Source organism: Zeus faber (genome assembly GCF_960531495.2).
Source record: "Zeus faber genome assembly, chromosome: 13".
NCBI lineage: Eukaryota > Metazoa > Chordata > Actinopteri > Zeiformes > Zeidae > Zeus > Zeus faber.
Window position 1 is genome coordinate 6,436,949 of NC_137198.1, and position 21,999 is coordinate 6,458,947.

The 21,999-nt window shown below is 44.9% G+C and overlaps 2 protein-coding genes across 2 annotated transcripts; one reads left to right on the forward strand and one right to left on the reverse strand.

Annotated features, from left to right (window-relative positions):
* Positions 1–376: 376 nt before the first annotated feature.
* Positions 377–15,015, reverse strand: ahi1 (Abelson helper integration site 1). The gene is made up of 27 exons (XM_080011753.1): positions 14,757–15,015; positions 14,444–14,524; positions 14,195–14,314; positions 12,935–13,515; positions 12,748–12,833; positions 12,457–12,643; positions 11,339–11,531; positions 11,164–11,253; positions 10,881–11,066; positions 10,139–10,294; positions 9,816–9,948; positions 9,502–9,625; positions 8,796–9,025; positions 8,421–8,527; positions 8,048–8,166; positions 5,707–5,837; positions 5,354–5,494; positions 4,547–4,740; positions 4,204–4,243; positions 4,010–4,062; positions 3,343–3,463; positions 2,946–3,004; positions 2,380–2,442; positions 2,132–2,294; positions 1,433–1,503; positions 1,119–1,198; positions 377–972 (listed from the first exon to the last, which is right to left on the reverse strand). The coding sequence occupies exons 2-27, from the start codon at positions 14,456–14,458 to the stop codon at positions 804–806; spliced, it is 3,612 nt and encodes a 1,203-aa protein (XP_079867879.1). The 5' UTR covers positions 14,459–14,524; positions 14,757–15,015; the 3' UTR covers positions 377–803.
* A 1,200-nt stretch (positions 15,016–16,215) lies between these two features.
* LOC307239364 (uncharacterized protein) lies at positions 16,216–21,963 on the forward strand (the record flags this gene model as incomplete). The annotated part of the gene is made up of 13 exons (XM_080012722.1): positions 16,216–16,357; positions 16,671–16,790; positions 17,947–18,066; positions 18,622–18,741; positions 19,464–19,583; positions 19,687–19,895; positions 20,198–20,243; positions 20,322–20,455; positions 20,551–20,682; positions 20,774–20,888; positions 21,247–21,381; positions 21,504–21,629; positions 21,824–21,963. The coding sequence occupies 13 exons, from the start codon at positions 16,216–16,218 to the stop codon at positions 21,961–21,963; spliced, it is 1,659 nt and encodes a 552-aa protein (XP_079868848.1).
* Between the last annotated feature and the right edge of the window lie 36 nt (positions 21,964–21,999).

Sequence of the window (21,999 nt, forward strand, 5' to 3'; positions counted from 1 at the left end):
TTTCAAACCTGAGACAGAAAGAAGAGTGGGCCAAACTACCTGTTGACAGGTGCAGAAGTCTCACTGAGAGCTACAGAAATCGCTTGATTTGCAGTGACGCCTCTGAAGGTTGTGCAACAAAATATTAGGTTAAGGGTCCCATCACTTTTGTCCATGCCATGTTAGAATATAATTTGCCTCTTTTCACAGTTCCTTTGCTTTACTCTGACATACCAAAGGCATGCAGGTATACATGAGAAAATAGCTTTTAATTTCATCACTTTTCAGGAGGAATGAAGCGTTGTTTCAATGAGCTGTAAGGGTACCAACACATTTGTCCACGTCTGTGTAGATATAATAACTTCTGTCATAAAAACAAGGTGATTTGACTTATATATATATTTTTTTTTTTATCATCACAATGTCATTCTCACTTTACATGGTTTTACAAAAAAAAGTTTTGATGTACAAAGTTTTACAGACACAATCAAACTAAAACTCACTTGGCAACTAGTATAAAAATCTGTACTTCGGCAGAAATGAATGTTATGAAATGAGTTATAAATCATTAGCTCATCTCTTTCAGGCCATGATGATGACGGCAGATAAAATACAATCTGTAAATCCATTCAATCAAAAAAGTTATATACGAACATTCACGTATTTCTGCTATAATAATTTATTATAATATACAAAAAGATACAAAAATTACAATCCCCAGGATTGTATGGTTCTATATGTAAAACTTAGCAATTTATTTGTAGTTTATACAACTCAATTTAATTAATTAAAATAAAAATATGTAACACAGCTCTGCTCTGCGTCTAGACGTCCGGCTCGAAGGCACCGTTTGCGCGGCTGGTCGGTCTTTTTGGGAGCGGCCGCGCCCTCCGCCTGCCGCCGGACGAGCCTGAAACCTCAGGATCGGAAGACGCGGCGAGAGGCGGCGGTAAAGGAGCCTCCGCCTTCTTCCATTTCTTCCTCCTTTGACGTCTTTTTTTGGGGGGGGGGTACAACGACACACCTTAACATTGGCAAACCACTTTACAGAACGGAGAAGCCTTATGAAATATTATTATATCCCTGCTGTATTTCTTCCATGCACTTAGGTGAGTGGAGGAGGAGAAACTGGAACATACTTAGTTTCAGTAGACTCCGGCTCCGTGTCGTGCTCAGAAAGGAACTTGAGTTCCCCGGTGGAGCTGATGGCCGCGGACACCTTGGAGGGAGAGGTAAAGAAAAGGAAAGCAAACGAAGAAGAACGCTGAAGATGGCCCCGGGAAAAACAACAAAAAAAACCCCCAAAAACGTCTCGCTACGGTCATCAACCACAATCATCATCCACCATCTTCATTTGTGACACACACAGTTTGAACCTCCGCCTGCAGCTGTGACCCTCCCAGCCCCTTCCACCCCAACCACAGCGCCGCCCCACCCCCGGCTCCCAACGCACCTTGGTGGGGGTCGACCTCTCCACCGTCTCGTCAGAGAGGGCGGAGTGAGCCTCCTCACGGTGGAGATCCCCTGCAACACAAACAGCTGCCGTGCTCAGTGTTGAGTCACTCGTCTTTTCAAAAGGCTCCGTTTCAGGGTGTTGTTCTTTTGTTTTTGTGTGAGAAACTTTCTACGCCCTGGATCGGTCGACGGGAAAACAACGCGCGGCGGAAACTTGCACAAGCTGACGTTGGGATGGCGGATAGAACGAAGCAAGGCGTTCGAACAACTACACACTCTACAACTGAGAAATGTTGATCACGAGAGTCATTTGATGAGAGGGCGGTGTAAAATGTCTTCACAATAATAATAATAAATGGATTTTCATTGGCTGTTTATTTTCATGTCAAACAGAAATAATCAAGTAAACAGTAACATTTTCATAGAATTTTAATTTTAAAACACAACTATTGATGGTGGGCTAAGATTCTGGGTCTGTGATTTATTTAATACGGGTACAAGTGGTTTGAGGACCTTTGTTTTGAATGCGGGTACGTTCACGTTGGGAATTTAATGTGCACCTGTGCAAGAGCAAAGGACACACACACACACACACACACACACACACACACACACACACACACACACACACACACACACACACACACACACACACACACACACACACACACACCCCTGTGAAGCAGCGTGTACTTACTCTCCTCAGCCACGTACGTGGCGGGGAAGTATCCCTGCTGCCCGTTGGTCAGGCGTCCGAACCACCAGCTGTCGTTGTCTTTGTACAAAACCTGGATGACGTCGCCGCGGTGCACCGTCAGCTCGTCGGAGCGGTTGGCGCTGTAGTCGTACAGCAAGACCACCTGAGGAGCGGCGAGAGGTTAGAGAGGTGGGGGGGCGGGGTACAGAGTTCTCTGTCAAGTATAAATACACGTTAGTTTTACTGACTGTGTGAACAGAGTCGGGGTCTGTTTCTGTCGGGTCTTGGGGGAAAACGCCGTCAGAGAAGCCCTGGTGGGAGGAAGAGTGAGTCGGTGGACGTACAATTTATGTCATGGGATCCAAACTGTCCCACAGGAGCACAAGGGCACAAAGACAAAAGTCTAAATAGTAACAAACATAACACTATAACACGCTCCGAACACAATGACCCAATGCGGTCATTTTGGAGGATTCATGTCTTTCGAAAAGCCTTTCTGCTCTATATACTGGATATAAAATAAAGATTCTCCAGTTCCCAATCTTGGTTAAGTGTGACGCACAGATCCCAGTTCAGGTGGCTGCTCTTACATAGTGCTCATGTAGCTGCACTCCATACCAATAAAACCTCAAGTAGTCGCACTGAGTTCCATGTCATTTTAGGAACTCCGTGACCGTTTCAAATTATTACAGGTTTAAGAGAGTGTGAATAAACAGGCAAGGTCTTGAAAATCGGTGACATCATTATTATTATTATTATTATAATAATAATAATTAAAATAGTAAGGTTAAGTCAAGATACCGTCTCATCTTACCATCTGCAGCTGCCGCGCTGAGGCTCCTTTCAGCCTCTGACCCACCGGACTGAACCCGCCTGAAACAACAGAACAAGGCGTCAAACTGTCAACGTCCGCTCCACCTGCAGCGCAGCCCAAATCAGACGACCTTGTGTTGCCGTTGACAAACCCCCTACGGACACAAGTGAAGATGAGGAGAGGCCCGTCCCTCTCAATGCGAACAGCGCCGTGCATGCTTCTCGCTCTGGTAGCTTTTGGCTTTTTTTGTGTTGTTTTTCTCGTTACTGGAATTCCCCGGCGGCTTTGCCCCCTCCCCCGGGGGTCAGCTGTAAGCCCCTTAGCCGAGCCCCGCCCTCGTTTCCACACAAAAGATTTGACCGCGCGCTCCGGCGAGAGGCGCGGCCGCACAACTCACGGTTCTGGGAGCTGCGTGCCGCCTGCGGGATCAGCTGCTCGGCCAGCGCGGCGGAGAGCTGCATCTTGGAGTGCGGCGACAGGAAGGACGGCGGCGGCAGCGAGGAGGCGTTCGGGCCCGTCTGAAACGCACGAGACTCGGGTTCTGTCGCTGGTTTTTGCCCCATTGGTGGAGGAGGCTGATCCTCGCTTCCCATTTTTAACCGTTTACCTGCGGCTCTATTTTTTTGGGGTTTTTTTGCACAGCGGTGATGCTGTCACCCAGACTGAAAAGCCATATACAAGTAAAGCTGACACACTTAAAAGACATCTATAGTTGTCAACAATGAACTTAAATTGTCTCTTGTTTTGTTAAGAAATGATTGCATTAAGGCTTAAGTGTAAAATGGGGAGTAGAGATGGCTGTTGAAGGCTGACGGGAAGCGTGGCGCTCACTGACGGAGCGAGTGACGGATTTAAAAGCTTTGTCTAACAGTAATAAAATACAATGCTGGAACATCAGGGCCAGAAATTTGAACATTGTTGTTCAACACAATCTGTCACGTAGCAGATGAGGGTTATACTGTTTTTCTAAGCACTAAAACAATCATACATCTAAAACTAATCTACATTAAGGACAAAGGTCTCCCGCAGCCAGAGTGTGTAGAGGTCAGGGCCGAAACACTCACCGCGCCTGGTTCCAGGATAAGACTCTCCGCCGTGGGAGTCCTTCCCACTTTGTCTGTAAACAAGACGCACAGAGGAACGTGGTCACGTCACGTGGAAGGGACTGGAGGTTGGTTAGAGGTCAGGCCTGACGCGTCAGCCGGCGGGGAAAACCGCAAGAGGGAAAACAAACGGCGAGTCAACACCGAGTCCTTACCTCGTTCATATACGTATCCAGCGGAACCGTGTCGCGGCTCCTAAAAGGAGACGGAGGAGGACGAGTCATTACATGACATTACATTTAGCAGACACTTTTATCCAAAGCGACTCACAATTATTCAAACACCGACGGACGCAGCCATCAGGAGCAATTAGGGGTTAAGTGTCTTGCTGAAGGGCACTACAGCATGCTAGCAGGAGGAGCCTGGGATCAAACCAGCAACCCTTAGATTACTAGACGACCAGCTCTACCTCCTGAGCTACCATCCACGACGTCACATTCGACTACTCCCGAGTGAAATCTCGTTCTGAAAGCGGCTGCCGCCGTCGACGGCACTCACCAGGACCGAGTCCAGTTTCTCTCTGACGCGGTGCATTTTCAGCGACAGCCGTGCCGTTTTGGCAAACTGGTCCGTGGCCAGAGACACGAGCGGGTCCCGGAGGAGCGCCGGCTCCGACGAGCCGGCGAGGGATTTGGGGTCCGCCGGGGACGACAGGCCCGCTCCTTTCAAACTCTGCGCTTCCAGCTGGGAAACTGCACATGGCAAACGTCCTTTTAACCCTCACTAGCAAATGTCAAAGGATAGCTTTTGCCGTTTTCGCCCCCGGTCGAATCAAAACGTTGGTTCCCATAATTTATAACCGTAGGACTGGTTGAGACTTACCACTCTGCTGCAGCTTCTCACTGCGCTTAAATGCTTTTTTTAAGAGTTAAAAAAAATGTCAAATCTCTTTTTGGAAAACAAAAAAACTGGTTGAAAAATGGATGTAATCTATCGTTTAAAACTGAAAAACAGATGGACTTGAACTTAACAACTCACTTTTCCTGAGGGAAAAAAAAATCCATAGCATTCAGCTTGATGTATCCGAATTTCGATTTATATTATAAACATATTATAAACATTATCGTTTCAAGGGGCTGTACTTCTAAAAACAGCTATGCTTTATATTTTTATTTTCTACATTACTTACACCATTACTTCTACACCAAACTTCACTGTTTCAGAATGTTATAGTTAAAAAAAACAAAACATTTATTTGAAGTAATTTTTGTATATTTTTTCGTCAATTTTATTTATGTAAAACTGAAAACCAATAAAGTATATATCAAAAAAGAAGAAGCGGGCCCTGCTGCCCTGGGAGCACACCTTTCCGGTCGTACAGGTAGACGTGGATGGGCTGGCTCTGACCAAAGGCACAGAAGGCCACCATGTTCTCGTGCGGGTGGAAGGCGACACCGCGCAGGGCCGTGGGGTAGCACAGCTCCGAGTACACGGCCACCTGATCCCCTGGAAAACACTACACATGTGAACACGGACCAGCAAGCGGCTTGTCACGGACAAAACTCACGTCTTTAATCCTAAACTGGGGGTTTGCTGCCCCCCCCCCCCTAGTGGCCGTTGAATGAATCACATGGGGTCCGCGGCAAAAATCCCAGTACTTTTTATTTATCTTTTATTTTACGTTTTAAAACAAATAAATATAATTCCACAGTATATACCTGTTTCAGCGTTCCACACGTAGGTCATGCCGTCCTCACTGCCGGAGAAGATGAAGCTCCCACAGGGGGTGAAGGTGCTGTAGATCCGGTCTCTGTAGTTGGTAGCGCCGGTGTACTTCTTGACTGCTAATCTAAAGGTTGGGACACAAATCAGATTGATGACAGAGTCGATCCATTAAACAGTATTCCTGCACATTTCTCTTCATCCCAAACCTCGAGAAGAAATCGTTCAAATATCGTTGACTTGATTTCAAGATTGCAATTGGAAGGCATTGTAATCATAATGGTAACAAATGTCATATAAAACCATAATACCCACACCACTCCAAAAACAAAAACAAATGAATCAGACTTGAATCAGAAATGTTTTTTTGCTAAATACCTAAACTTTCCAAAATATACAGTAGAAAAGTCCCTGTCACGCAACAATAGATATGTGTTTAAACCCATCTTTAAAAGAAAACTAAAAACGCATCTATTCATTCTAGCCTACAACTAGAGCTCTCCTGCACTGCTATTTCCACTGCACTGCTATTTCCTATCGGCTGTACCTACTGTTTTATTGCTGCACCTACTGTACCTAGTAGGCCTACCTAGACTTTTATTGTTTTATAACAATAAAAATAATGAATAAAATAAAAGCTCACACGCAATATGGGGTCCAAGCCGAGTAAGGAGAAACCAGATTGGGGTTCTCCGATCAATATGCAAATGAGAAGTAAACATGGGGACAAATGTATGTCATGTATGGAAGACTGGGTCGAACACGGGGGGTTTCCCGCGAGGGGAAGCTTGAGTATGACTCAGTTAAGGAAAGTGGGTGAAAGGAGCGCGGAGGAAGAAAAGAGGTTAAGAAAGAAAAAGAATGTGCCAATGAAGGATTTAGTCAGATTGAATGTCCATAAACAATGTTTAGAGACTCGCGGATCGATTGTGATTTTGAACAAAATTCTGAAGCTGTGTCTATTTACAAAACAGAGAACTTTTGGATTATCTGCTGAGGTTAAGGTCCTCTAGAGGTTGAAGTCCTCAAAACCTGTTTAAAGTCCTTCTATAATTATAAACGTAAAAACCTGGTTAAAGTCCTTCTATAATTAAAACGTCAAAAAACCTGAGGTTAGAGTTCTAGAAATTTACAGACATTTACTGACATTCCAATGAAGGAGACTAGACACAGACTGAGGGACAGTTTGTTGCTTTAAAATATATGTATAGGCCACAAATCTTTAGGTGTCTAAATTAGTAGACATCGACTGCGGAAACTGTGCTTTGGCTTGTTTTTAATAATTCTTATGATTAATGTTTTTGAATCTTCTAATTCTTATGATTAATGGCTTGATTGTATATGATTAATTGCTTGATTTTAATCTTTTACTCTCTGATTAATGTTTAAATCTTTTACTTTCTAATGCGGTGTTGTACAGCACTTTGAGTTGCATTTATTGTTGGAAAGGTGCTATATAAATAATTCTTTACTTACTTACTTACTTACTGAGTTTGTCACACCACAGAAAAATGTGTTACCAACCACCCAGCCAAATTTGAACGATTAAAAAACTCTATTTAAGTATATAAGAAAAGATGAATTATTAAACTTAGGTATAATAAAAAAGGTCCGCTGGAGGCACTGAGGCCACACCCAATCGCGGGAGTGTCAAACACCACTAATCCAATATATACATACAAATACAAACCAATAACGGGCTGTTTAGGGTTAAAAATAGACCGTTAAGTTAAAAATAGAACATGGGAAAACGGGATAATTTGTTTGCGTTGGAGCGTGGCGGCTCCCCCAGCTCCGTGTCACTTGCGCTCGTGCGCCTGGGGAGAGCCCGCACGGAACGCAATGAAAACGTAAATAATGAGGCCGAGCTGTTATGTGCATTCTGGCATCCAGGGAAGATGCATTTGAGGGAGGAGGGCGCCATAGCTAGATAACAACCTTGTGTCGGCTGTGGTAACTCGTCGCGATTTGAGCGAGAGAACCACCGACGAACCCGCTCTGCCCTATAAAGTTAGGGGAGGGGCCACGGCAGGTAGGAAGGTGTTACATCAGGCGTCGATGATTTAAGCCGACCCAAAAAACAGTTTAGCGGTCTAACTCCACAATTCAGTATTACATGGTTCAGTCATTTTTTTAAGCAATTACTTTCTATCATGTATAATGTGTTTAGTAACAAATCTCAGAATTTACTCAACAGGGACTTTAAATTTGAGCTCAAAATTCTGTGCAAAATTCTATAAAAGACATAATGACAAAATGACATAAATGCCTTGATGAGAGATTAAAAAAAAATAAAATAAAAATGTTGTTACAGAGTGGAAGAAAGGTGCTGATTACATTCTTAAGTCCATCACCCTCAGGACACTGTCTTTGGCGTGGATGAGCAGGCGCCGTCCGTTTGGATGGACCTCCAACATGGTGATGGGAATTCCACTCAGGCCCTTCTCATCAAGTCTCTGCCGGGCAGGACACAGAATTTCAGAAAGACTTCCATTTTTTTTTTTTTATCCTAAACCTCATTCTTGGACCATTGGGAAAGTCAATCACAGGGGGTCGACTCCCAATGATGTAAAAATTAGGCTTAAGGCCTGACCGTCATCCCTGGGGGTTGAATAAAACGTGGTTCTAATGCATTTCATGACAACTATTTATATAGTTATATATAATTATTATTTAAATAGTCATGAATAGTAAAAATATCCTTTCACACCTTCTCTACACTCCAGCCATGACAGGGCTGCTGCTCTGGGCTGTCAGGGAGAGATGTTTTCCAGACAATGATAACGCCGGAGTTGTCTGCGGAAAACATCCTCCTTCCTAAATAAAGAAAGTATACACATCAGCACAAACACCTGCAACCTGCTATAAGAACAGTCTTAAAGGGTTTATTTACAATTAGGAAAAATATTCAGGACGGATCCTGTAAAAGATTATTTAATAATTATAACAAATGTAATCAACCCTGAAGTTATGATACCAATTTATGAATAATAATAATAATAAAAATAATGTTTTATATCCACAAATAATATGAAGGGAAATCGTGTTTTATCGGGTGGATGCTCTGTTTAACTTGACATTATACCTTCGGAGTCGAAACAGGCGGCGTTGATGAAGCTGCCGTGACCCTGGAACTCCTGGAGCAGCTGCCCGTTGACGTCGTCCACGTCCAGCCGCCACGCCCGCAGCAGGCCGTCGTAGCCGCCCGTCACCACCAGGTTCGGGGACGTGGGGTGGTACTGAGCGCAGTATACAAAAGATGGGTGAGGGAGCACCTTCTTGGCAATACCGAGGAGCCGCTCCATGTCCCACGCTCTGTGAAAATAAGAGAGACTCTTAAATCATTTCCATAATGGATCACAGCAACACAGCTTGAGGCAGACAACCGACGAGGGCGAACGCACATGGGGTCACTTGAGAAGCACACAAGGTTGCGGGATATTTCTAAGACTGATATATTGATATTTGGTATATATACTGGATATAATGCTGGTAAGGTCAGTTAAGAAAGTATAGTAATGTTGTTATTTTGCCTCAATCTATTTCTTATGAGCCTAAATGTGAATTTCAATGCATAAAATGGTGGTGCTGGCTCCAAAATAATACAAAATCTGTCACACTCCTTAATTGCTATTGTTGGGGATGTAAAAAAAATAGGGTCATGGGCCTAAAAAGAACACCTGAAGCAGACATTAAAGGCGTTGTTACTCTCCCTAGTGGTGAACGAGAGTAAAACAAAAAATATATACATTTGCTTCCAAAAGGCGAGGACCACATCCGGGACTCTTTACCTGACGGTGCCGTCGGAAGAGGCGGACAAGAGGCCCCGATCGTCTCCGGACCAGCAGAGATCGTACACGATGCCGAGATGGCCGTTGAAGGCAGCCAATACCGTGCCGGAGGGAATTTCGTACACTGAAACGGCGGAGGACGACTCGCTGTTAGAAGAGTTGATTTGTACGTTTTTATAAAGCTGCAGGAAACCAGCTCCAGCCCCTTCCGTTGTTAATCAACTCAAATCAATAAGCCGCACGCTCGACAGCTGGAGGGTTCTGACGTGTTGCCGTGCGGAGCGTGAAATTGCCCTGATGAGCCGGCTGCTTACCCACGACGGGGAAGGCGTCTCTGTCAGCGCAAGCGGCAGCGAGCATCGTCCCAGTGCGAGAGAAACGCACCGTGAAGCAGCCCATCTGACCGCCGCGGAAACAATGCACCGCCTTGTTGGGGATCCGACAGACCTTCAGGACAAAGATCCTCATAACATCTCTGACCGACTGATATAGGTTTTGCACATACTTGATGGATTATTTTTCAATTTAAAAAAAGGACCCATACCGTAACAACGAGTTTACCCAGTTTAACAGTCAGCACACATTTTCTTTTTTATTGTTTCTTCCATCGTGAGATCTACCGTCACTTCCAACCAACCTGGCCGGGTATCCTGCTCCACTTGAGCGCTGAGGGTTTGCTCTCTGGCTGCGGCTGTGTTAAGCTCTGCTTGGTGACCTCGCTCTGCAGTTCACTGTACGAGGTGCTGCCCCGCTCTTCCTGCAGGGCCATCATGGAGCGCATACTGGGGTCCACCTGACCAACACGAGACGGGGACCTCGTTTATCAGCGTTTCCCGGAAAGGCCTCCGAATCCCATTGTGCTAAAAGATTACTATGAGCTCAACATTTGGGATTTACTGAACACATGTGCGCTTGTCTTGTACATTTTTAAGGTTCTAGATCCATGCTTGGGTACACAGCTGATCCTTTGAACATATTAACATAAAGACTACCTTTAAAAGCAAACTCATATTACTGTTTTCAATCAAAACTAATGACATAAAATAATTGTAATTTATAATTTAATTGATATTTTTGGTAATTTTATGCTGCTATTCTAGTATAAGCTTATTATAGTGTAGAAATACACGTCTGCCTATTGGAGAAGAACCATCTATTGACATTAAACGTTAGAACATAAAAACTCAGGTATAAAGTTAATTTGCCTCAACCCACCTGATGGAAATGCAGCTAATTCACATTCTATTTACTGTGACATTTGAAACATTGGTTTTAAAATGCACAAAAAAATGTGAAATCTTTTGATTGTGGAAAAAGATCTGACATAAAGATGGTAAGTTTAAATCCGAGGAGGAGGTGCGGCACCCCGGCAGACTTACGTGGTCGGGCAGTTTGATGCCCTTCACCGTGATGTAAAGGGTGGATGCATATCTGTGCCGGGGGTACCGGGTCCACCACTCCACCACCTCGATGGTCTGCGACTGCCGTTTGGCCCGCGCAGGGGGGCAGAAGAGCTGGAGGCGAAGCTTGGTGTCGATATTCAGCACTCCGTTAGTTCCTACGAGCTGGGGGAAAACGGGAGAAAATACAAAGGTGAGGCACAGAAAGTAAATATTGATAGAGAAAGAATTGGCATCTCGGCGGCCCGGCTGAACGCTCCACCTTAAGGAACCCCCACGCGATCTTCCTGAATCCTCGCCCCTGCTTGTCGACATCGGCTCTGGCTTCTTCCATTGTCATAAAATCCAGCACCTGTGGCAATTGTTGTAAATTGAAACTTTATATCATTGTGCCATCTCATATGCTGAGTTAAATCAGCCATTCCAATGCCCCTCACTTCAAAGAAGAGTATAACCCTGGGGCTCTCGCTGTCGCGCTGGAGAAAGTATCCGAAGCGCTCGTTGAAGATGATCTGCTCCTCCCACTCGGGGACCGTCGACTTGTTTTTCTTGAAGTCGAAAGGCTGCGTCATGATGGGGAGGACGTGTTCCACGTTCTCCTGCTCGTAAAAGGAGGAGACTGGCCTCTGGCTGGAAGTACAAAGAGGGCACAGACACAAAATGCTTTACCGGCGAGGAAAATGACAGTCATCTGCTCAAACAAGAAGAGGGCGGCAAAGAAAAGCGTTCCCCGTCTGTGTATTAAGGAGGGAGGAGGAGTGCTGCCACCGGGGGAGGAGGCCCAACCTTTTTTTTAGAAAGATAAAGATAAAAGATATTATATTAATCCCCAAAAGGGAAGTTCCAGAGTTGCAGAAGCAATGACATACAAGACAAAAAAAAACACATTATTTACAAAATCACACGTTGTTTTTGACTCAAAACAAAATAAAATGATATTGTATTACATTCTTTCCCAGCTCCATTTGCGGTGGCTTTTTGGGGTTTTGCTTTTCCAAAGAACAAATATGTCCAGAACTATCCCAAAAGCGTCTGAACCGGCTTTTCACACACGTCACCTAAGCAACCTGCAGGTGTTGTACAGAATGTAAACCGCCCCAAAAATAACAAATCCTCTAAACATAAACATTGACGAGTGACATTACCGGTCGAACTGCCAATATTCCACGTTACATCTTAGGAATGTGTTTCATGTGAATTTGAGCAGTGACCACTTTCTCTAAAGTATTTATATCGATACATCACTCTGTGACTATGACATGTCCTGTGACTCCCTGTGCCTGTCAAAAATTCTCAAGTAATTTCCCAACTTTTAGTCCCAACACAGTAACAGCGACTTTTAACTTTTACTATGTCCTAACGACATCAAACTAACATACTCCATACTGCAGGGGGAAAGTTTGAAAATGCGACATAATAAATCAAAAGTGTGTCAAATTCTTTATGCTTTGAAAGTGTTACTGTACATGCACCATAAAAACAGACGCGTAAACAAGGAGGCAACGGAGCCAAATGAAAACACGGGAGCAACACAGCGGCGCGGCCAGGACGTCACCTGTGTTCCTTCTTCACGTACTGCCCGCTCATCTCGTCCACGATGTGGATCTTCACCATGGGGTGCGAGATGAGCAGGTCAGTTTTGAGGCGCTCCGTCCTGTGGATGTGAACTCCCAGCACCAGACTGTCGTCAAACACCGGCCCCTGCGGCACTTCCTCCTCTGTTTCGATTGCTTCCTTTACAGCTTAAAGGAGGAAAAAAAAAAAACAACAAAAAAAACCCCAATTCATTTACAAAACAGCCCCCGTGTTGTACTGCGCGGTTTATAAGTTTATAAATTGCCGTTACTTTGCTTTTTCTTCTTCTTTTTCTTTCCTTTGGACTCTGCTTTGTTTTCTGTATCAACATCTAGTTCTGCACCTTCATCTTCATCCCTGTTGGAAAGGGAAGAAGTTGACCACGCTTTCAGCCACCTCTGCATGAAAAAGGGAAAATTAAAAACAAAGCCAACAACCGCATTGATGGTTTTGCGGACCTGATTTCTGAATCTGCGTTTGCGGATTTCAGCTTCTTTTTCTTCTTCTTTCCGACATCGTTATTCAACACGGGGTCTTGTGGGGCCGAGCTGAGCGCAGTCCGCTCCTCCTCCTCCTTCTCCTCCTCCCGTGCGATCTGCTGCTGGTACTCACGCAGGTGCTCGTTTTCAGGGTCCACCAGCTGGCTCTCCGCCCTGCTCCTCACGTCGCCTTTGTTCCTCCCCTTCTTTCTTCTTCTCCTGGGCTCCGCTCCAGCCGCAGCGTCGGGCTCCGGAAACACTTCCGATCCGGGGGCATCCGCATCCTGAGCGCCGCCGTCACTCTGGATGTGTTCTGGAGGGATCTCCTCGTGCCCAGGGGGTACAGGAAGCTCCCGCTTACTTCTCTTCTTGCCCTTGGACGGCCGGGTTTCCTCTTGGTTCTCGCTGTTGTTGATGTTAAACTTCTCTGCTACCTCTGTCTCTCTCCGCTTGTTCTTCGTGAAGCGAGGGCTGCCCCGCTCCGGCCGGTAGGTGTTCTGGAGGACCGTCTCATCTTCTGTTTCCTTTTCAAGGTCAAGGTTCGTTTTTAGGGTCTTTAGCTAAAACACACAAAAAAATTCCCTGAGAAACAGCTTACAATGCTTGGAAAATCCTTATTTTTGTCTTTATGCATGTGGCAAAAACGCGAGTGAAATACTGCTCTAAAATCATTTATTGATTAACAGAAAATGTACATAAGTACAATCTGGTTGATGGCATTTTTAGGAAGTAACATCAAGCCGTTTTAAAAATCTGACTCAGTATACATTAAAAACAAATGCCTATGTACACAATGTTAAAGTTTGTAGAACATTTGGCTTTGTATATTCCTTACCTCGATGTAAGTCCATACACTGCGATTCAGTTTGAACAGTAACTATTTTTTGACTTCCTCCAACAATGAAGTAGCTTCTAGCTAGCCTAACCTTAACCCTAACCCTAACCCTCAACTTGAAAAGTATTCACTTTATTGTTAATTGATATTCTACATCGGATTACAAGTAGTCCTAAACTTTGATATACTTGCATGGGGCATTTTGATCCTATTCATATTCTAGTCAGAAGGATGTTAGTGATACTCAAAATTGGAAGACCAATGGACAGGAGAGCGAATAATTAAAGTGTGGGGCAGTGTATAGATCAAGGTAAGGAACAAGCAGTATGTGTGCAAATGTTGTACAGAACCTTCAGATTTCTTTGAGATACGGGCGAGGGAGGCTATCTGTCAGGGCACCATACCACGATGCTCTCGCGGGGTTCCGACTTCTTCTTCTTCAACCTCTTCCCGTCTGAAGGGGTGTCCGTGTATTTCTTTAGGACCTCGTTGAATCTGTCCCTGGTCTTTGCCCGGGCTTCACTCTCACCTGTGGAGACGGTCACGAGAGACGTTGGTGAGCAACCTGTGGTGGCCTGTTTGCATACGCGTGTATTCATGTTTGGAGGGAGGGAAAGAGGGCTGAGTGTGTGTGTGTGTGTTCAAGGATGGACCTCACCTGCTGGCATCCTCAGGCACCGAGGTGTTTGTCATTCTGTGGACAAGGGACCCGAGCCGACGTGTGGAGATGCAGTCTACAAGTGCAGCACAGAGCTCCCGTTACTTCCTCAAAGTATGAGTGTATAACGATGGAGCGACGGTCGGCGTTATGTCATAGTTTGTGCAATGATCTCACACACGCAATACGACACTTGACCCTCACCCTCACATCAAAACAATAAGTAACAATACCAAATGAACAAGAGTGAAAATAGAAAAAAAAACATCAATATACAATAAAGCTAAAATGAACAATACAAAACAAACCTCTGTATCAGCTGTTCACGCTCTGCCGAAAACAGTAAATTGTGTTGGTTTCCATAAGGACATCATATAATAAAAGCTCGAGCTGTGCTGTGTGTTCCAGGGTGGAACCAACACTGAGTAAAGCTAAGGTAGCCCCGGCGAGAAGCTAATGGTTAGCCGGCTAACGGTAGCTAAACTTAAGTAACGAACAATGACACTAAAGTGGCTTTGAATCGCTGACAGCGGGCTAGCCCCCGTTGAACGCACAACACCGCGGCGCAACCTTGGAACGGAGAGCCACCGGCTAAGCTACATGCTAACAGCTAGCAGTGACTGGGCGCAGCTCCGGCGACGCCAGCGACGGTTTCCAAGTCAACGACGGCGGCGGCGGGGGGGCGGGGTTTGTGGCTCACCCTGACGTCACTCGCTCCGAATTAATTTGCCCAATCGGAGTTGGGCGCGCGGATTAAACCCCGCCCATTCACGAGAAGAGTGTGTGTGTGTGTGTGTGTGTGTGTGTGTGTGTGTGTGTGTGTGTGTGTGTGTGTGTGTGTGTGTGTGTGTGTGTGTGTGTGTGTGTGTGTGTGTGTATATACATATATTTATAATATATATATTTTATATATATATATATTAATTTGCCCAATCGGAGTTTGGCGCGCGGAGTAAACCCCGCCCATTCACGAGAAGTATGTGTGTGTATATAAATATATATATTTTATTATTTTTTTTTTTTTTTTGGTGGGGGGGGTAATGTGTTTTTGCGCGTTTATTAAATGATATTTTTGAATACGTTCCAATTCCTAAAATTCAGGAACTGAGGTGAAATGTTCTTTACTTTCTGTACAAAAAAAATATCACATTTAACCGACGCGCAAACGCTCTCCGGGTCACGTGACACCCCCGGGTCGACCGGTCTCTTCAGTTGTTGAAATGTTCGTTTTATTTTTTCAGATTCGGTTCTCGGTGAGTCACTCAGTAAAACAACAACAACAAAAAAACAACAAAAAAATAAAAATAGATTCGCTAGACGTTCCAACCCTGCGTTCGTTTAATCCTGTTGCTCTAACGCCCGGCGAGAGATGGACGGATGCGGGTCAGTCTCCTCCCGTGAGCGTCAGCATTTTTAATGATGTAATAATTACCTATTTAGGTAGAAGTATGAAAACCGCGAACCCCCCCCCCCCACCAAAAAAAAAACAAAAACCTTTACACTTTTATCCTCTCGAAACGATTTGTTTGTGCAGAGAATCACGACGGCAATCGCCTTCTGTGAGGATTTTTAATTTTGTGACTTTAAGATTCACCGGCTCGCACTGGACACGCCGACTCCCGGCGCCCGAGTCGTTCGTAAACGATTCGTTCGCGACGAGCGGATCGTCCGCGCGCCTCGCGTCAGGTGTGGCGGTTTGTTGCCATGGGTGGCGCGCTCCGCGACAAGCGCCCGATGTTGTTTCGCACATTCCCGGATCATTTGAGGATGGCCGGCGCCGAGGTCCAGCGGAAAGTCAGACGTTTCGCCCGGGAGCTGACCCCGTGCGCCCGCACCTGCCTGAAGAGAGTCGCCCTGCAGAGTTTCCGCGGCAGGAAACACCACTTGTCCCTACTGCGCATGTGCACAGGTAGGCTCGCCACCGAGATCCAGACCTACTTGATGTGATTGTACCCTGCTGGACCCTGATGTGAGTGGGCGGGTTTTACAGGTGCAACTGTTCGAGCACCTCTTCTACACCACACATTGTGCACCTTCAATTAATTTCTAACATTATTAAAATATGCCTGTCAGGGACTCTGCAGCAGTGGTTGTTTTGCTGTCACATTAATCACCTGCAAAAGGGGTTGCAACCTCTTTGCAGGCGACAAGTTGCGGACCAACTTGTGCTGCCTGTCGAAGAATTAACTGAACTTCAAATGTTCCTGCCTCGTCTTTATTAGACCAGCAGAACCCGGCGCTCGGCGATGAGAGTCTCCAGGCGTTGAACAGCCTCGCCGCCTCGAGAGACACGGACCTGCAAGAGGCCGCGGCCGTGTACTGCCTCCACCTCAGCCGCCGGCGTGAGTGAAAGACAGGACCCCTGGGGCCTCCCGAGCCACCGCCCCGATTCTTAGAACCTGCACTATTATCAAACCGGGTGCCACGACTGTAACTAAATTGTACTTTTGATAGTTTGATACTTTTGATATTGAAATATCAGACATTAATATTGTTAGGTGCACTGTTGTCGTGGTGATGTGGTGATTAAATGTTTTCCTAAACATGGAAATAACGCATTAAATCTGCCCCCCCCCCCCCCAAACGGACAGGATGGGGTGGGGCATACAGATAATTATACTTGTTTGCTCTCCATTATATTTTAAGGATGTCAGTTTAAGGATAAGCACGCAGCTGGTTATGACCAGTATTATGCAAATGTTCAACCAAATGCAATTTTTCCTGCAGGTGGTGCCACTGGAGGGACTTTCCCTGTATTCCAGATTAATTATGATGGAGCAGATGTAAACACAGTTTATCCTGTGCTTAGAATGGCTTTTGGGTTTGTTCAGTGTATTTTGTATATTTGGCCGTTTTTCAATTTAGCTGTCCGTGTCTTATTTTTTCAGACTGTTAAGCTTTTTATGGCCCTTGTCTGTTCAGCAACGCTGCTCTTTATCACGACAAATTCCTCGTGTGTGAAAAGGAACTTTTCAGAAATAAACAGATACAGAGATATAGATAGCCATATTCCTTCTTACATAGCCATATTCCTTCAACCTATTCCATTTTATTTCAATTTATTTTTTATTGTATTTTATTCTATATATTTTTTATCTTATTCTATAAGTATTCCACTTACTGTATTACGTTTTAGGAGTCAGTTAGTCGGTCTATTAGAAAGGAATTTTCTACTTTTTATTTTATTTTATTTTTGTACTTTTTCCTAGGACTTCTTGTGTGCTATCACCGGGTGCGTTGCATTACATTTCACTGCATATATGTATGGAAGTATGTATATGTATGTGACAAATAAAAATCTTGAATCTTGAATCTTGAATCTTGAGATATCTATCAAGACACAAAATAAACACCACTGCCATGATGAACGCTACTTTTTGCTTTGGTGTTAAGTAAGTTCTAACCGATCCTGTCCTGAAAGCTGTCGTAAGAATGAATTGCGTGGCAATGATATTGACTGACAACGTGCTGTTTATTTTTCGGGGGGGTCTATCCCAGTGCAGGGCCCCCTTCCATTCTCCTTCTTGGAGCCGTTCATGGATTTGCTTCTCTCCACTAACCTCGACGTGCAGAAGACGGTCTGCTTGTCTCTGGTCAATCTGCTGGTAAAGGACCAAGGTGATTGTTTTTGGTACAACGGTTGCTTTGTTTTATAATCATCTGACATAGTCCGCTCATAAGGATAGTGACAATGTTAGGAAAATATTAATGTGGAATCCTAAAATAGAAAATCCTGATATAAACCTGTCCGCCCGTGGCACCATGTGTATCTCAAGACTGTTCAACAACATTTAATATCTAATTATTTCATGTCAAATTATTAACAGTTAACAGCTTTGGTGATTTATTATTATTATTATTTTAAATTTTTTTGGTTAGAAGTAGTTTTTCCAGGGGAAAAATATAGAACAATCAAATATACAATGTAAATATATGATTAATTTATGATTGATGATAAACATACTACTGTATATGCATTCTGTTCTGTTACATGATTATGGCCCTTTTCATATGTGTTGTTTATGATAAACATGTTTGTATATGACATTCCATATACAGCATACATAGACATAACAAGCACTCGAAAGGGGGCAAAATCATTTTAACAATGCTTATGTTCATATATGAACCGCACAAGACTCTTGTTTATTTTTTCACCCGGATGTGTTCCAGTGTGCAGTGACTTGGTGGTTGAGATGGGGATGCTGCCTCCCATCCTGGAGCTGGTCCAGTCTGGAGACGCCGCCGCTCGCTGTCACTCCTGCGCATGTGTCGCCTTCCTGGCCTCCTCAGGTTGTACACACACACACACACACACACACACACACACACGCCACGTTTCCACATGCAACACAATGTGAGTAAAGTCATCACAAATAGTAATAACTATTTGGCACTTTGCTTAGAGCGAAGTACAAATAGTAGCAACAGTACACAGGAGGAATATGCAATGTTAGTACTAGTAGCAAGTGGTACGTTGAAATTTAGGCAAGGCAAGTTTATTTATTTAGTACATTTCAACAACAAGGAAATTAAAACTGCTTTACGTAAAACATCAAAAGCATTAAAACAAAGTGCAAAGAAGCACGTTATAAAAGGACATAGAATGCATTAAAGTAAAAAAAACCGAATACATTTAAGTTAGAGTGCCGTGCAAGAAATGAATGAAAGAAACCTTGTTTTACTCCTTGTTATACCATAGTATTATATAATATGCTGGTAACATATGATGTACTGTATAGCCGTATTGTAAAACATGCATATCTATAGATCAGCTGTGATCGTGCACATAGGAAAAAAAAAACGAAAATGTTTAATTTAAAGTCAATATTATGTGGTTTTTCATTTCGTTTCTGTTCCCTGTATGACTTGATATCAGAGCAAATATCCTGGCTATGCCGTCAACATCGTGCAAACTGGGACACAGGGTTAAAAAATTGTCGGCCAGTCATTTCTGATACGTCTTGCCATGTGACACTGTTGAGGCAACCCCTGTTTCATGTGGTTTCATACAGAATCAAACAGTGACACCATTGTGTCGGAAGGATTGATACCTTTGCTGGCTTTGGCAAAGTCCTATGATCCCCAAACGCAGCAAACGGCGGCGTGGGTGCTGCTAAACCTCACACAATCAGGTCGGGGTTTTTTTTTGTTTTTGTTTTTTTTTGTGTGTCTTAACATGTCAGATGTGAACATGTGAGAGTATTACCCGACGCTTGCCCTCCTTTTCCCCCTCAGTCTGGTCGACCAGGGTACTATGTGCAGTGGGAGCCGTCCCCGTCCTGGCGCTCCTGCTGCAGTCCTCGGACGCCGAGGTTCAGTTCTACAGCTGCTCGGCCCTGTGCAACATGGCCGCCTTCCGGGAGCATCACCCGAAGCTGCTCAACATTGGGGATCAGTTTCTGTTGAAGTCTCTGCTGACCCTGATGTCGTCCTCTGTGCAGAAGGTAATGGGGTGATGGAACGCGCGGCTCGTTTTAGATGCTCTTGCTGCCACCGGGGAAGAAAAAAACTATTCTCGTCTGGAGCGAAAGAACAGCAAAAAAAACCTACAAATAACATAACAGCCATTTTTCCCATAAAGAATGCACACGTCTGGAGGATTCTTTATGGAGATATTGACATGATCAGTTAGTAAGATATTATAAGGTGAGTGCAGTTTCATCTGCAGGGAGCGCTTAGTAGGATGAGCTGACAGGGAGTTTTTGCCCCAGTTTTTGCCCTTGCTTGAACCTATTTTCTTTTGCAGAACGCATCCCAAGCGTGTAGATGCCTCCGAATCCTTTCCGCAAACGGTAAGGACAGCCACGCGGCGGTGGTTTTTATTCCACTCGCAGGAGGCCAATTCCGATTTGTCCTGTTTTTATTTGCAGTCGCGATCCAGGAGCAGCTGATGGAGCTGGACCTGGTTTCGCCCCTGAAGAAAATGCTGCAGTCGTCCTCTCTGGCGTGCGCGCAGGCGGCACTGGGACTGCTCTCGACCTTATCGGCGCACCCACCGAATAGAGTAATGTGCCGGGTTGTTTTTCTATGATGATGATGATGATGATGACGGCGACCAGTTTTGGTTGATTCAATTCGTCCGTCCGCGCGGAATCCCAGGAGATCGTGGTGAGCGAGGGACTGCCGGAGGTGATTGGGGAGCTGCTCCGCCCGCACGCATCCAGCTCCGACGTCCTGGCGCATGTTTCCATCACGGTCACTCACCTGTGCAGCTCCCGCACCGGTCAGCAGGTAAACGTGCCGCAGGCTTGTTTGTCCGCGGGGCTCGTTTACCTTTTTTTTGTGTCATTTGTCTGACACCCAAACTGACCTTGTTCTGCAGGCGGTGGTGGAAAGCAGGTGTTTATCAGGCCTTCTCCAGGCGCTGGTGTCTCCTGCCGCCTCAGAGGAAGCTTTGATATGCGTGACCTCATGTCTGCGTCATGTGACCGCCTGGGGTGAGCGATTTGGACACGTGAATTAGCGCGCACATGTTGGACTGCATTGGACCTGTTTTGTCTTTCAATACAGACCCAGAGTGTCTGTATTGAAATTCAGGCATAGATATAATAGGGGAGTGTTTTTTGGGGTTGTTTTGTTGTTTTTTTTATAAATCAAAAGCTTCTGGAATTCCCCATCCAAGCATTATATTCAATTTTTGGTTTGAAACTGTGGAATTTTTACAGAATAGTACGATTTCGCTTCTTAAATTGCTTGTTAATTAATTTTTTTTAAACTAAATTAAACTTTTTTTTAATCTATTTATCTATATGAAATATGGCTTAGTTATTTCATTGCTTTTTCATTCATTTGCAGGTGCGCTTCAGGCGTACTTGTCAACAACGATAACATCACAACAGGTTTCAGCACTGGTGGAATTGGCACAACAAAATGGAAAACTTCAGCTGTTATACAACTCAACTGCTATCATTAGCAAACTAGAAATGAATGGTAATATCGTTCTCAAGTTAAATCCACTCCAAAACACTGAACCGCCGCTCAACCTTCACGATTGCATTTTAATTATTATCAGAGTCACATGCTTGGTGCTTGACTTTGGGCCGGTTTTTCAGGGGAAGTGGTCCGGCTGTTAAGGCCTCACTCCGCCGTCATGTTGGAACTGCTGTCGCTCTGCCTCCAAAACCAGGAGGTGAAGTTCCAGCAACTCGGCATCGCGACGTTATGCAACCTCATGAAAGGTTTGTCCGGTTCCCGAGCACTTAAAACCTCCACCTTCCTCCGTCTTCGGCTCCGCAGCTTCCTCACGTGCGCGAATCCCGTAGCGTTGCTGTTTTTTTGTTTTTTTTTAGGCGCAGCTCTGAATTATTTCAGCGGTATCAAATATTAAACACGACCCTGTCAGTCTGATGCGTGCTCTGTTGCGTGACCGCAGATTGGGAGTTTTCAGCTCTTTTGGCTGGAAGTGAGCTGGAGACGGAGCTCCGGCGGGTGCACGCGCAGACGGAGGAAACTACAAGGCTGCTGCGAATGACTCAGCTCCTTCCTCCGCCCCCTGGACCCCCGTCCGACTGAGGCCCCCCCGACTCTGTGGAGGCCCGTGTCGCAAAG

Coding starts and splice junctions, on each gene's coding strand:
- ahi1 (XM_080011753.1), bottom strand. Junction 9,626..9,815: donor AGACGCCTTCCCCGTCGTGG/GTAAGCAGCCGG, acceptor CCGCCGTTTCAG/TGTACGAAATTCCCTCCGGC. Junction 973..1,118: donor CCGGAGTCTACTGAAACTAA/GTATGTTCCAGT, acceptor CCCCAAAAAAAG/ACGTCAAAGGAGGAAGAAAT.